Source organism: Phyllostomus discolor, chromosome 8, assembly GCF_004126475.2.
Source record: "Phyllostomus discolor isolate MPI-MPIP mPhyDis1 chromosome 8, mPhyDis1.pri.v3, whole genome shotgun sequence".
NCBI lineage: Eukaryota > Metazoa > Chordata > Mammalia > Chiroptera > Phyllostomidae > Phyllostomus > Phyllostomus discolor.
The window spans coordinates 69,571,324-69,587,069 of record NC_040910.2 but is presented as its reverse complement, the minus strand read 5'-3'; the positions used below and the strand labels follow the sequence as shown (position 1 = coordinate 69,587,069).

The window sequence follows — 15,746 nt, the reverse complement described above, 5'->3', positions numbered from 1 at the left end:
GCCTGTGTCACGGACGGCTGACCCCCAGTCCAATCCAAAGATAATTTTGCTGCTAATCCGGAGAAATTGATCTTAGTGTTCACACTCACAGACAGAGAAAACCCAACAGTGATGTAAAATGAGCCCCAAATCAATTATTCTAAGGAATTGAGCGTTGGTTCAATGGCTGAAAATTGACATTACTGCCTAGCTCTGAAAGACAAAGGAAAAGTGAGTCAAAAAATAAATACTGAGTCACCAGTGAGGTTCTGTTGAGCTGACTGATGGATCCCTAGAGCTGATAAAAACTTTAATTAATGCAACAATGCCTACAGTCAAGTTCTTTAAAAGCTAATATCAGGACTCATAATACTGCATTCCCAAAGGGTTTCCAAAGGATAACTGTCTGTTTTCTGAATACCACAAATCCCCTTAAACTATCTAACCCCTCCTAATTCATTCAAACGTGTGCAGTTCCAAGTGGGCATCTGTGTTGTTAGGACCAAAAAGAAGCCACGAGGGCTGGTTCTCTGGACTGTCAGCCCTGCTTTGCAATGGAGCCACTTTCACACAGGCACCGCCATGCAGTGTGCAGCGTGGAGCGCAGCAGCTGGAGTAGATTTACTCATGGACGGAACAGCAGTGGCTGACAGAGAGGTTTTGCAGAAAGTTAGAGATGACTACTGCCAGGTATTAACTGCTATAATTTCTAAAAATGTTATAACCCCTTCTTTAATTTTGCTTGTTTCTACGTGAACCCTGAGAAAGAAGACACATACTAAGAAGGGCTCCTGGTGGCTAACTAGGCTCAAATTTTAGAAAACAGAGCCTAGCAGCCATTTCTACACAAAGGCCTCTCACACAAACTGTACTTGAGGGAGAAGGCTGCACTGAACTACCTGCCTCTGCACTGAACTGCCTGCCTGCACTGTGTTGCCGCCATCTCAGCTAGCCCTTATCCAGACCAGTGTGGCTCAGTTGGTTGGGTATTGTCCACGCAAAGCAAAAGGTCGCTGGTTCATTCCTGGTCAGGGCACATGCCTGGATCATGGGTTCAGTCCCTAGTTAGGGTACATGTGAGAGGCAACTGATGGATGTTTCTCTCTCATATCACGTTTCTCTCCCTCTTTCTTCCCTCCTTCCCCTCTCTCTAAAAATAAAGAAAACCTTTTTTTTTTTTTTTTTAAAGAAGTTCCTGGAACCCTATTTCAATCAATGGGACTGAGGCTTTCCCTGTCAAGCTAGAAATGCAGAGCTCTGACCAACCAGAGCAGCTCTATTCTAACCAATTAGGAAAGTCCCTTTTGGACCAATCAAACTGCGAGGATTTGGGGTCCTCATTTGCATGAGGCCAGAACAATCACGCACCAGGCACAGGACCTTCTGTATAAGCCAGCTCCCTTCTGGCTCTGGGATCACATTTTCCCTTTCCATCAAAGTCTGAAGACTATTTCCCTGGCTGAGCTGAAACACGAGGATGGGTTAACACTATTCAACTCTGTTTATCAATGGTTATTGTTTCTCACAGGCAACACTGGGTATCACAGCTAGGGGTGAAGTGAGACAATCTCATTCTCTGAGGGCACACTAACTGGCTAGGCCTAGAGGAACTCTTAAACAGAATGGCAATCTGACACTTAAGATTTTTGTTTTGACAATACACAAAGAAGACAATTTACTTGTGAGTAATTATGAATTTAATAACCCTAAAACCAGCAACATGTCTATTTAATCCATTTTATAATTATATTGTTAAGGGGTGGGGTGAGAGGCATGAAAATCTCTACCAAAACTTAAATTTTAGTAAACTTCCCCCCAAATTAAAAATGCCTACCAACTCACTTTTTAAAAATATAACTAAAAATAGCCCCAGAGCTATAAACCCAACTTGAAAGAAAAGCTACTTTCAAACACAGGACTGAAGAGCTATTCTAAATAACTCGTCCTTTTATTTTCTTATCAAAATACATACCACCAAACCTTCTCATACTTTCCCTCTTTATCTTTCTTGTTTTGTTCTGATGAGAAAAATTATATACTCATATGTTTGTTTAAAAAAATTTCAACCAACACAGCAGTACATTACACTTATGGTAAAAGTCTGTTTGGCATGATTTACCTCTGCCAGTGTCTCACTGGGTGCTGGCCACCCTTGTGAAACGAAGAGACTGACGAAGGTCCGACCTCGATCTGATTACTGGGGGGGGTGGGTGTGTGTGTGCATGTGTGTGTGTCTAAGCCATTGATTCTACATGTAAAAAGACATCAAATGACTTCCCTCCCAGGCTTATCCAGCTTGGGCAATCATAGTCACAGCAGAATCCAATTCTTCATTTCATTTCAATTTACAAACATAAAATAAAATCAATATGTGAATGAGCAGCACTTGAGTGTAATGGTGACCTGCTGAAGGATTGGGGTGGGTTGGCAACATATCTTGAGTGCTGACGGGGCACTCTTTCCCTATAAACAGTAGACAAATAACAGAGGTAAAGTATACTTTGAGTATATGAAGCATGTTCTGTCCCAGACCTACCAATAGTCTTTCTAAATGCAGCCAGTACTTGCCGATCCCATAGGGCCAGGTGAGTGCAGACGAATTCACTGGTGAACAAACATTACCAGAAAACATGCCCAAACACATATGTCAGCAGTAGCATCAACCAAGGTCCATACAGTGTAATTATTATTCGATAACAACATAAGCCACTCTTGGAAATCACACCTTATTTTTCCAAGCAACACCAAGCAAATAGGATAATCAAAAAATGGTTCTACTTTGTGATTGTTACTGACCCCTTGATGATAGCAAAAGTCACTACCTTGTCACAGATTACAGATGCACGGAGCCCTCTGAGGTGGTCATGGTGACAGCTCCGAGGCTGTCAGCCCCGATCAATCACCTTCCATTACGTAAAGGTTTTCCAATTTTGTGCTTCTCTCAAAAGCTCCGCTTTGCCTGGATTAAGCTGAAGCATCAACATTCGAACTTATTGCTCCTATTACTGCTCCCTAAATAAATGCTATTAGAAAAAAAACTAGCTTTTCCACAATAGGAACTCAAAATCAAAGCTGACCACAGCGATGTGGCCACATATAAGATATATTTAACCACAAACGCTTCACAGGTGCATATTATACAAACTTCGTGAGCAACTCTGGGCCCAGGAGGGAGGGGGCATTTAAAGTGCCAAGAGAAGGCAAGGTCTGTGAGTTGTATGACTTAGCTCCCCAAATGAATACTGAGCAATTCCAATGTATTCATTGCGATGCCACAGTATTATCGGATTTCAGAAGCAGTCTCCCATGAGTTTTACACTATGTGGTTTTACTACCTTGTACCTATTATCTTCATGATGGAGAAAAGTCATTGTTCTAAAATACAGCAGATGTGTCTGGGGGGAACAGTTTAAAACCAATTGAAAAAGGCATTTTTAAAAAATAAGAGCACCTAAGAAAGGGACTCAGTCTTGTTTATCTTTGTAATCTTGATAGCCAGTTAGATGTTTGCTGCATTAAGACACCAAATCCATAAGATGGGAGCCCATTTATATAAATATGGTCAAGGCTACAATCGTGCACATTCTTTTGTCCCAATAAACAGACTTTTCATTATGGTTGTTAATGGTTACATAAATGTGACAAAGCCGGAAACAGAGCGGTAAGAACAAAAAGTGATGAGGAGGGAAGAGACATATTTCAGAGCTAGCCCCACGCAGGCCTAGGGGCTAGCCACAAAGATGGGAGAGAGAGTGGTCCCAAAGCAGCACACTGCAACATGTGCTACTGGGCCCGCATGGGTGTTTTTTAATGTTAATTTATTGTCAACACTAAAATGTTGGGAGGTTTCACTTAAAGGTCCAGATTTCAGGCTTCTCTTAAAAAAATAAACACACAGATGATCTGGGAATTAGAGCCCTGTATCCCCACAGGCAGGAATCTGCTGTTTATCCTCTCGTTCGCCACAAGAGGCAGCCACAGCGGCCCCGCTGCACTCGCCAGGGGTTCCTACCTGGCCTTCAGAAGCGTTTGAAGTGATGAGCCTAAAAATACAGGAAGCACAGAAGAGGAAGCTTATTCTGAGATAAAGAAAATGGATCTAAGCCCTGGCTGGCGTAGCTCAGTGGACTGAGTGTGGGCTGTGAACCAAAGTGTCACAGGTTCGATTCCCAGCCAGGGTACATGCCTGGGTTGCAGGCCATAACCCCCAGCAACCGCACATTGATGTTTCTTTCTCTCTCTCTATCTCCCTCCCTTTCCTCTCTAAAAATAAAATTATAAAATCTTAAAAAAAAAGAGAATGGGTCTACGAAGAACGTGTACAGATTGAGCTGGTGCCAGGGACAGCCCAGAGAAGGTGATGGGAAGCAGAAGAAGATGCAGACCTTGAGATTCACATGACATTCAAATCTGAGATGTGGAATCCTTAGCTGCCCACGAAGCCATCCAAGAGAGTCAAGGAAGTAGCTTAAAGAAAAAGTGTCAAGAAAAAAAAGAGCAGAGGACAGAGACCTCAGTGCTGTCCTCAATAGAAGAGGAAACATAAAAAAATAAAAAAAAAAACAATCAAAGAGACAAGGGAGGCTGAATTAGCACCAGAGGCTCTCCAAGACCTGGCGCCACCACACCTGTCCAGCTTCATTCCCTCTGCCTCTCCCGTAGTCTCCCTCGACCCCAGGCAGACAGTCCTATTTGTTGTCTGAGAAACCAAGGACTGTTGCCTGCTTCAGTGTCTCCTTCAAACCCACGTTTCCTACTGCCTGAAATGCTGCTTTCTCCAACCTGCCTTTGTCACATTTCGATTCTACTTTCTACAGTGAGCTCCAGTGGCCCCAGTGAGGCTGTTTCCACGTGCCCTGTGTACCATGAGGGGAGCCTTTCTTGTGCTGCCCTGTGTTTGCCACCTTCCCACTGGGCACCAGGTCTTCTTCAGCGTTGGATCCTCAGTGGCTGGTGTGGCACTCAACAAGCAGCAGAGCAAAGGGAGAGAAGGAGTAAGCAACTGGAGTGGCAGGACAAATCTCTGGGTAATGCTATATCACAGAGATCATGGAAGAAGAGCCATTTCTTCTTTGAACAATCTGGAATACTAGGAGTCATTCAAGGGGAGTGAAGAGAGGCTCTGTGTTTTAGCAAGAACCTGTCACTAACAACTTTAGATGGGAAGTGGTTTCTGATTGGGGAAGTAACTTGGAAATATGTATCAAAAAGCTTACCACTGCTCATACGTAGGTCTAAAAAAATGTACTTGGGAAGTCCATCTGCAATGGACAACATGTTTTATTTGTTTTGTTTTTTTCCCTGACTATTCAGATCTAATCCCCATTTCCATTTTGAGGGAGCTCTCATCCCACTGGAGATGCCAATACGGTCAGATTCTTCTTTTGCGGCCCCCTACCCAGCAGCCAGGCCTGGACATTCTGGCACTCCTCCCCTGACAGGGGGCAGCAGAGGTGGTCAGAGGCATGGCCTCACTGGGCAACTCTGGCTGCAAGCATCCCCACCAGGCTCTCCCTGCCCAGGGACGGCTGCTCTGACCCCTGGCCCTCCAACATCCTGTCACTCTTCCGAACCTCTAGCAGCCCTCTAATTGGGACCCCATTTTTATAAGACAACCACGGTCGGTCTCTATCTGGCCCTGGAAACATCCTTAACTGATACGCTGCCTGACAGAAAAAAAAGTCCTAAATATGGGAAAAAAGCTTTATGTGTATAATGCAGCATTATCTATACAGCAAAATGTGGAAATAATCTAAACTCCCCCAAACAGGAGTATTTAAGTAAATGGTAGTACAGCCACTTGATAGAATAGCTGTACTTATAATACTAAAAGGAAAATAGGTTTATAATAAAATGCTACAATTAGAAGAGTTTAACTATATGTATATAGTATTATTGTACTCTTACAAAAATACTATTTGTAGGGAGAAAATGACTGGAAGTAGGGAAATATTGAATAGAAGTATCTTTTCCTTAAAATTTTAATTTTAAAATTCTGAAGATACAGCCTCAAGTGTGGCCCTGCCCCACAACTGTGAAGGAGCCTATGCTAATTAGATCTGCTCTTCTGCACCTCTCCCTGCTGACCATGTGTCTGCTGCACGTCCTGGGTCCCTCGGCCTCCCCATCCCCTGCATCCTCCGTGTGGCCCTCCCTCTGTCTCTTAAATGGGATCACAGACCCTGCTTATTTTGCTTTTGCACTTTACCAGACAGAGCATCTCCTGCTCATTCTTCAGAGCTCTGCTCAGCGTTGAGTCCGCCTGGAAACCTCTGGAACCCCCTAGGCTGACTTAGACCCTCTTCCTCCAGCACTACATATTAAGGATTCATGAGTGTCCCTCCCATAGGCTCTTAGTTCCTTGAGGGCAGAGACAGTGCCCTGTGTGTGTACCTTTCCGCTCCGGCACCTCACCCGGTGCCTGATGCACTGATGATGCCTAGTGTTGGTGTGGAAGAAGAAGGGATGAGTGAGTGGACAAGGGAGCACTGAGCCCGAGGACAACATGCTCTAAAGGCAGACGGGCGTTAGCAGAGGACGCAGCATTTCTCCACAGAGACCGAATGGACAATGACACGAGGAAATACAGACACACATGTATGTAAAGAAAAAGGGAGCTGAGGAATTTAACAAGAATGTGTCAACAACGGCGGGCAAAAGACAGAAGAAAAGTAAGGAAACAACAGCCAAGAAGAATATTTTGGACAAACAGTAAGATAAACAACAGAACCTGCATGGTTCTCCTTTTGCTTCAGATTGTTTGTGTTTGTGGAAGGGTTTACAAATCATCCCTTCAGAGATTAAACTGTCTCTGAGGTCAGTGAAACAAACCGACTGCTTCTCATGGTGCCCAGTTTCCCGCTGGGTGGCATTAGGTCCGCAGAGCTAAGCTAAGGAAGAGCGTGTGCAGCGCTGCACGGGGGTCGGGCAGCACCACCCTCCCACCGCACGGGTGCCAGGGGCGGCCTTCACTGGCCTCCTGATGGTAACGGGCTTCAGCTACAAAGTTCTACATTTCAGCTTACTTTTAAAAATCAACTCCATTGCCAATCACTGCTAACTCCATAGCTCCAGAACACCCTGCACAACTTACTCACGGTGCCACCATTCTTCCCAAAGGCCCCTGCATGTTGGCTTCAAACAGGGCCTCTGGGTCCTATTGGATGAGGCAGCTCTTGGAAGCCAATTTAGACTCACATTTGACCAGAACTGGCCTTTATTAAGGACTCTCTAGAACCGCTCACTATGCCACCCAACTTGTTCTCATCATTTTGCAGAATCACCACGGGTACTAGTAATTGTTACCCCCATTTTACAGAGAAGGGAGCTGAGACTTAGGGCAAGTGGCTCAAGCCGGGCTGTAAGTGGCAGAGCCCCAGCTGCAGCCCAGGTCTGCGTGGCTCCACACCCACGCTGGCCTGTACTCCTCTTACCCACTGTGAGCTGAAGGCAAGTCCAAGGGTTCCGGACTGAGAGAGTGTTAATGCAAATGTTAGCTGGGCTGATTTCTAACCACAGCACTGAAACCTTGCTAAAATCACAATAAATGTGCTTAGACAACATTACGTAATAGTCAATATGCTGAGAAGCAATCGTGTCCCTCAGCCCGAGTCATTCAGAATTCGTAGTCTGGCCCCTCACAATTGGCCCCGTCCCTCAGACTCAGACGAGGCTCTATTTTGAATTCTAATGAGAGCTAGGCACACTGAATATTTAAACTGCAATGACAAAGATCCTGCTTTTACACGAATGTCCTTAATACAAGCAACAGATCTGAAAATACATATAGGTATCAATGGAAAATATCCATCTAGCATTCATTTAGAAGCTGGAAAAAGACAACACTGTTTTCTACTTGATGCTATTATTGAGGCAGGGGTAGGTGAAGAAAAGAGAGTAAAAAACACGCAAAGATCCCAGTAAAAATTTTAAAGCCCAGGCCCCGAGTGAAAGGTTCACAAAGCGGTGCTTGAATCCTTTGTTAACAACTGAACAAACAAGTGCATCACCAGGCCCTTCTGAGCGGCCCCCTTGCAGTTCGGTCTGTACTTATAACCAGAAATGTCCTCACTGTGAAAGCATCTATGACTGACAGATCAGATCAGCAAGGAAGATATGCTGAGGATAGGGAAACAAAAGACCATTTCACGGTTCGCAACCCATTTTTGCTCTCCCTTAAGTAAAATGATGCACCGGCTGCCATCCTCAGCCCACTCGAGTGCTCCCAGTTAAACAGTTAGAGTGTCCAGGAAGAGGAACCGCCTTACACAGGCGTGAGCTGCTTAATTCCCACCCCTTGAAGAGTTAAAATATACCTTGCCTGCAGTTTCCTGTATATATATGTGTGTGTGTGTGTGTGTGTGTGTGTGTGTGTGTGTGTTTACATATAAAACAATAGACCTGGGCTTGCGTTTGGGAACAGCTCTGTCTTGACCAAGCCCCTGTCCCCCAGATACTTGTATACTTGTATCAGTATTAGTATACTCATGTTTATAGGGGCATTATTCACAGTAGTCACAGATGGAAACAACCTGGGAGACCAATGACAGAGAAATGGACAAAATGCAGTATGTACATTCAATGGAACGTATTCAGCTTAACAAAAAGGGAAGGAAATTATGACGCATGCTACAGCTTAGAGGAATGCTGAAGGCACTGTGCTACGGGAAATAAGGCAGACACAAAGGGTGCACACCGTGTGGTTCCACTTAGATGAGGTGTCTGCAATAGAGGCAGAAAGGAGGATGGCACTGGCAGAGGCTGGGAGAGGGAATGGGGGGATAGTATTTAATGGGGATAGGGTTTCAGTCTGGGATGATGACAAGTTCTGGACATGGATGGTGGGGATGGTGGGACAACAAGGTACCTGTGCTTAGTGTCATTGAGCTGAGCACTAAAAAACAGTTACAATGGTAAATTGTATATATATTTGTATATGGTATATATATTTGGTATATACCATATGGTATATGGTATATATATATTTTATTACAATAAAACACATTTTTAAAATAAAAGATCTGGCTAAATTTGCATAGGGCTGCTAGACCTACTCAGCAAATTCTACAATATACTTTGTGTTCAAAGGCTTAATATTGATCAATGAAAGTCTCAGAAGGCAATCGCTGGGTGTCGTCAGTACAGGTCTGACCTCCCCAGAGCTTTGGAGGCCACGTATTGAACCTTCATCAGTGTGGAGAAACAAGCACTGCTTGTCAACAAACACAGATTTCCCTTTAAACATATGAATGCATTACTTTTTCCTCTAGTGGTATCAGGTATCAGAAATGGTATGAGGAATAGTCATTTGGGTGTTGATCTACAATATTATTGGAACTGCTAGGTAAATATTAGGAAAAAATTGAAGGGATAAGAGAAACAAATGTCTCCAAAGTCTTTCCACTGAAAGAATAAAAATTCCTTCTTTCAGCACCTAACATCGTTGTGCTGCTGCACCTCTCCCTTCAGAGTCGCCACATGTGATTCTGTTGTAGGTAGTATGTATTATAGACAATAAATACCTATTATATAACTGCTGTATCATATATAAATAAGTACAAGTGAGTCATGAGATAATTTTACAGTTGATATATTTTAAGATACCAAGTTTTTAAAAATATGCAGTTCAGTAATTTTGGGAGTCTCTAAATCTCTTCTACTAAAACAAATGAAGCAGTTCAGCTCAGAAGGTTTATGGAAATCTCTGGGTCTAAAAACCAACAGTAGGTAATACTGTGAAATAAAGAACTGGTGACAGCATTAGTAACACTCCTCACTGTGATTTGGTGGATGGCGTATGGTGAATGGCGGCCACATGCAAACCCAACATGCACTGACGTGTCTGTGAATGTGCTCATTCCAAAATAATAGCAACGTGACTGCTTAGCACAAAGAAAGACCTCAGGAATGTTACCAGTGACCTGGGAAGAGCCATCCTACTTTAGGCATACAATGACAATAGCTAATACTTGCTATTCACTTACCCTGTACCGAACACTGTTCTAAGTGCTATAAGTCTGTATGTCTGCATCTACATCAGTATCATATACAACTATCTCTTTATCTACATTAATCCACTTATGCTGTAAACAGTCTTCTCACCCAGTCTCAGAGAGGAGAAGCCCGAGGCACAGAGAAGCCACTCGGCTGGCGAGTGGTGGCGCCGGGTGAGAGTGCAGGCTTTGGGGCCTCTCTACAGACTCATAGGAGTTCAGGGGAGATGGGCGGCATGAGACACCTGACATATTCTATACAATTTAACTTTGATAACCAGGCCATCCACTCTTTCATAGCTGAGGAAACTAGGCTCAGCAAGATTAAGTTTATACACAAATCAAAGATAGTAAGAGAGGGAGGTGGGCATGAATCCACATTCCTCTGTCTCTAAAGTTTCAGGATCAAGGGCAGAGAACAAAGGCCCAGTGGACAGAAGTCATGTGAGAAGGCTGTAAGGCAAAATCAAGGAGGCTTTGCTCCTGGCGGGAAGAAGGAAGCATGTGACTCCAGGAACAGAAGCACAGATTGGGCTGGTACCTGACGGATGAGAACTGGGGTCAGGGAGCAGAGCAAGTGATAAAAGGGAAGCAGGGAGCCCCTTGGAGTTTCACCTCCTCTGAGGTTCCAGGGTCCTGCTCCGCCTGGCTCTCTCTCACCATGCTGCTCTAGACTTCTGTTTAGGCAGGACACAGGCAAGGAAGGCAATCATGCTCAAGGAGTACACCTCAGGCGACCCCTGCCCAGAGTCGTGGTTCTACAGCTGGACGGATCAGAGGGTCCATTACACCTTTTCATACTGAAAGGGCTCCAGGGAGGCAAACCATGCATTCAGATTGCTAGTTTTTTTTATTGTATTGTATTTCTATTTACAATAAAAGTACTAGCTTATAAACTTGGTGCACCTTTGTAAGATGAAGCACCAGATAACAATCACTGTGATTTCTATGACTGTCCCCACTTGCTGTATTTTGCCATGTATGATGCACACTTTTCTGTCCAAATTTTTGAGGAAAAAATAAGGATACACATTATACATGGGTAGTACTAAGTCTGTATCTATATAAATGTTTTCAATTCTTTTATTTATGCTTATGCATTGAAAGTGTAACTCTGGAAAGCATATAATGATACCCGTGTGCAAAATAATATCCTGGAATACAATAATGTTTCTAAATATAAGTAAGATTTTGAATTAAAAAATGAAAACAAAAGTTTTTTTCCCTGAAAGTTTGGTCTAAAAATGTGGGTGCCCATTATACACAGGAGAGCATTATATATATGGCAAAATACAGTATCATCACTTGCTTTTGGGCAAAGCGCTGTACACGGGCAGTATGATGTAAACGTCACAAAAATCTGCATCAGAACTTCTGAATAGCAAGCACCTGCATCAAAACTGCTTGGTGTACTTGTCGAATAATGAACACTCTTGAACTCCAACCTGACCCTACTCAATCAGACCCTCCAGGGGAGGGCCTGGGAATCAGCATTTAAAAATCACTCCATGTGAATTCCCACTTTACTTACAAGGTATTAAGTAAGAAGTAAAATGACTGCGGAGCATAACGTCACTGAGTATAGGATCTGAACTTGCTTGAGCTTCAGAACCTGGGCTCTTAGCTGCTCTCGAGTTCTATCTTCAACAATCCACTGTGACTGAAGTAGAACAAGGTGCAACAGTGAATGAGACTGCCTTTAAGCCCTAGGAGCTCTGCTGCCACCAATATGCATAGAGTCACACAAGTTCCCCAACTATTCTTTTCTAGAAACATACGGAAAGGTTTCTTAGTTTGCATTTTAAAAAATGAATGCATTATCCTTTCTCTGAACTCAAAACAATTCATTTCATTTGAACAGGATTTCAGTTATCTTTTAGTAACATCAGTGCTTCATCAAATGGGACCACCCATTTCAGAGGAGCAATCAAACCCCTGTGGTCATGAGACAGATGTGGGAAACTCACAGCAGAGTGAACCGCAAGCGACACGAGGGGCAGGCCCCAACTCCCGCTCTCTTACCGCAAGATGCTGACTTTCTGTCCACCAAGTTCACACGCCTGGTTTCAGTGCGAAGCTTCTCGTCTGTTTTATCCACCAGGTTGGCAAGGTCATCAATTATTTCTGTAAGGGAACCAAAGAGGTGTGATTAATGCTCCAAAATACCCTGGTTCACATCCCAGGGTCAGAGCTGTGGTGGTCCTTCCCAGTAGCAGTTCTCCCAAGTGCGGTGAGGGAAGAGGCATGGAACTCGTGTTCTTTGAAAACTGCCGTTCTGACTCAAAAGTGGGGGGGGGGAACAGTAGTGGTAAAGGGAAAACCCCGGTTTACAGCAATGCCAGGAGACAGAGGAGAAATGTCAAAAGTTCAAGGGAAAGAAAGCATGCTCATGGCCAGCCACGTTGTCACGCAAGTTATAAAGGTGACTGACAGACAGCAGAGAAGACTACAGGGACAACTGGGGTCCTTCTTAAGAAAAGTTCTTCATGATGAATGCAGTTGACCAAGAATGGAGAAGCCAGAGACCACGGCATGAGAGATGATGGTGAGAATGGAACCCATTTAAATACAGAGGATAAACAGACACGTGGATTAGGTTACAGAAAGGTAGATCAGTGTGAGACGGTGAAGATGTAATTATAACTGACAGCCAGGGAGCACTGGGGGACGTGAAAAGAAATGGAAGGTGGTAATTTCTTCATCACTCACAGAGAGCCATATCAAACTGTCACAAAGTACAACATTTAGAAACTTATAGCTTTGTAAAATCACCAAAACTTCAATGTTTGATGTAATTTTTTGTTAACCTTAGATGGATTTTTAGTAACTACTCTCTTGTAAAAAATCCTTTATGTGGTTTATCTTTTTTTAATACTTATCTTTTAAAAGTGAAAAAAGCACTTAACATTTAAGATAGTATATACATTATGATCCTCATTATGTAAAACTATTTCTTTCTATCCTTTAATATACAGAAACCTAGAAGGCTGTATCTGGATGATGCTAACCTAGTGTCAGTAATGATTATTTCTAGGTGGCAGGATCCTGGGTGATCTTCCTTATATTTTCTTTATTATTTGAATTTCTTATGATAAAATTTTTTTTTCAATTTTGCTTCTCTTTCTTCTCTCTCTGTCTCTCTTTTTTAGTGATTGCTTTAGAGATAGGTTGGCTAATACACATCACCACTTTTCTTAAGAATTAAATAAAACAGACAAGTCAAAGATTTGAGATGAGTCCTGAAGGCCACACAGTGCGGAAGCAGGAAGGGCAATCTGTGCAGAAGGAACAGCATGAGGAAGGCCAGGCAAGGTGGGCGTTCTTTCCTCTAGCCTCCTGCAGCACTTCCTGCAACTTCTTTTTACCTACAGGCCCTTTTATTTTAGCATTCGGATTATCTGCTTGCATGTCTTTCTATTTACAGAAAGACTCTGGCAGAAACTAACTTTCATTCGTCTCTGTATCTCCAACCCCAGGAGAGTACCTGGTACACAGCAAGATGAAATAAGCACTCAAGAGATAAAGGCAATGAGGGAACGGAGCCCGAAAGATAAAATCACTAAATAATTTCAAAGCATTTTGCTGCTTCTTTAAAAAGTGGATCTAAGTCACGTTTGTTGAGTATTATTTACATACCACCTGTCTGGAGTGTCTTTCACTGTTCATTCATAACTCTCTTCCCTGGTATTCAGTGGCCCACTCTCCCCCACTCTCCCTCTCCCCTGCCTAGATGCTCCATCAGGTTCTCCTCTTCCTCCGAAATGTTGGTGGTCTCAAGCGGTCTGTATATTTCTAGTCTATAATATCACCATGGTGATTTCATATGCCTTTTAGTTTATCAATATTTAAATTAAAACCCTGAAAACTTTCTGCTCTCTACAGCTCTCCAAACTTCCTGACCCAGGTAGCCAGCTGCCTACTGCTTCTCTCTGCCTGGAAATTCCTGCAAACTGCCGACTCTCAAGGTCACTAAAACTAAATGATCCCTCTTCCCCCAAATCCCTCGGCCTTCAAATAATGGCACTGAGGCAGGAGGAGGAAACTCCAGAGGTGCCCTAGGGCTAAGACATCCATACAGGACAGAGACCCTGTCCCAAGACTGGTTGTTCTCACTTTCTGGAAAAGCAGTGGACCATGTTGACTCATGAATGCACCTGTGCAGAAGATGCTACACGACCCCTGCTTTGTTATAATAGCATTATAATAAATTGCCATTGTGGGACCCCCCTTCCCTGGTCACCAATCAAGGAAAATCATGGGAGACACATGCACAGTAGCTTTAAAGTAATACAACTACTTGTACATGCGCAATAAAAGCCAGCCAAAACTAGCCAGGAGGGATCTGCCCTATAGGAATAGAATCCCTCCAGCCCCTGAGGCCAGTCTCTGCTTGGAGTAGGCCTGCTCCCATGTTCTTTGGAGTGTACTATTGCTTAATAAATCTGCTCTCTCTTTCTGCTATAAACTCTGTGTGTTTGGTTCAATTCTTTGTCTGCGATCACCAAGAACATGGTTACCTGTGCCCACCTGTGATAGCACCACCATTCATTTGCTGGCCTGAGACCTCAGGAGTTACTTGGCCTTCTCCCTTCCCCTCTCTTTCACCAGACATTCTATTTGTAGCCACTCTAGTTGATTTCCGGCCCCAGTTATCTCTCAATCCTACCATTTCTCCTAAACCCTCTTATTGATATCTCACAGAAATTCTCCAGGGCTTCTGAGGCAATGTCCTAACTTACCTTCTTGTTTCTGCTCCTGAATCATTTCAATCCATTCTCCATACTATAGTGAGAGCCATACTTTTTTCATATCTTACTTAGTTAAAATTAAACAGCCATATGTGGCTAGTGCCTATTGTATTGAATTACAAAGCTCTAAGCACTTTTTTTTTAAGAAAAAGAGACAAGACCAAAACACAAACCCACTACCACTATCACCACCACTACTGAGAGTTATTGCTTTAAAAAAATCAACAGAGGAAATAAAAATAAATACTAAAAATGCATGATTCACTCAAAAGAAGGCAGAAAGGAGGTACAGAGGAACAAAGGCTAGATAGGACAAAAAGAATGTAAATACCTAGATGGAAGACTGAAACCCAACTATATTAGCAGTCAATTAAATATAAATGGGCAAACTGCTCAATTAAAAGACAAAGAATGTCAGGTAAGATTTAAAAAAAAGACAACACTATAGGCTTCCTCAAGAAACTCACTTTAAATAGGAGGCATAGAAAGTGTCTGCATGAGAAAGCTGGTGTGATTTCATTAGTATCAGACCAGGCAGGCTTCAAGCCACAGAGTACGATCAGAGGTAAAAAGGAAGTTTTCATCACGATGAAAGAGCACACATAACAAAAATGGACCCCCCCTTGTAGTTAAATATTAAGGAAGCTACCTCTAAACAACCCATGGGATAAAAATAAATCACAAGTGAACACAGAAAGTGTTCTGAACTGAATGGTAGAGACAATACAAAAGGAAAGTCTGGAATGCAGCTAAAGCAGTGCTCAGAAGGAAGCTTACTGCTTTAAACACATGAAATAGAAAAGAAGACATAAAAATCAATGACCAGACTCAAGGAGATAATCATATGGACATTTCAGTAAATGCATAAAAAGGGTTTGACATAATTCAGTGTTCACTCATGACAGAAATTCTCAAAAAACAAAACAAACCAAAACAAAACCAGGAGTGCGAGGGTGTGCCCTCCACCTGTTAAACGGCGCCACGACAAACTCCCCGCCAACAGCACCCTTAACGGTGAGTGCCGAAC

The 15,746-nt window shown here is 43.1% G+C and overlaps 1 protein-coding gene across 2 annotated transcripts in view; it reads right to left on the bottom strand.

Moving 5' to 3' along the window:
• The window catches only part of STX8 (syntaxin 8), a 242,609-nt gene that overhangs the window by 77,563 nt on the left and 149,300 nt on the right, over window positions 1-15,746 (bottom strand). Inside the window, exons 7-8 of one of the 2 annotated variants that reach the window (XM_036033004.1) lie at window positions 11,994-12,095; window positions 9,414-11,906 (exon numbers count right to left, since the gene is read on the bottom strand). In XM_036033004.1, the coding sequence (XP_035888897.1) occupies window positions 11,899-11,906; window positions 11,994-12,095 (110 nt within the window). In that variant the 3' untranslated portion in view covers window positions 9,414-11,898. Of the gene's footprint in view, window positions 1-9,413; window positions 11,907-11,993; window positions 12,096-15,746 lie in introns of those variants that run through there. The other variant, XM_028534387.2, reaches the window with a different exon arrangement.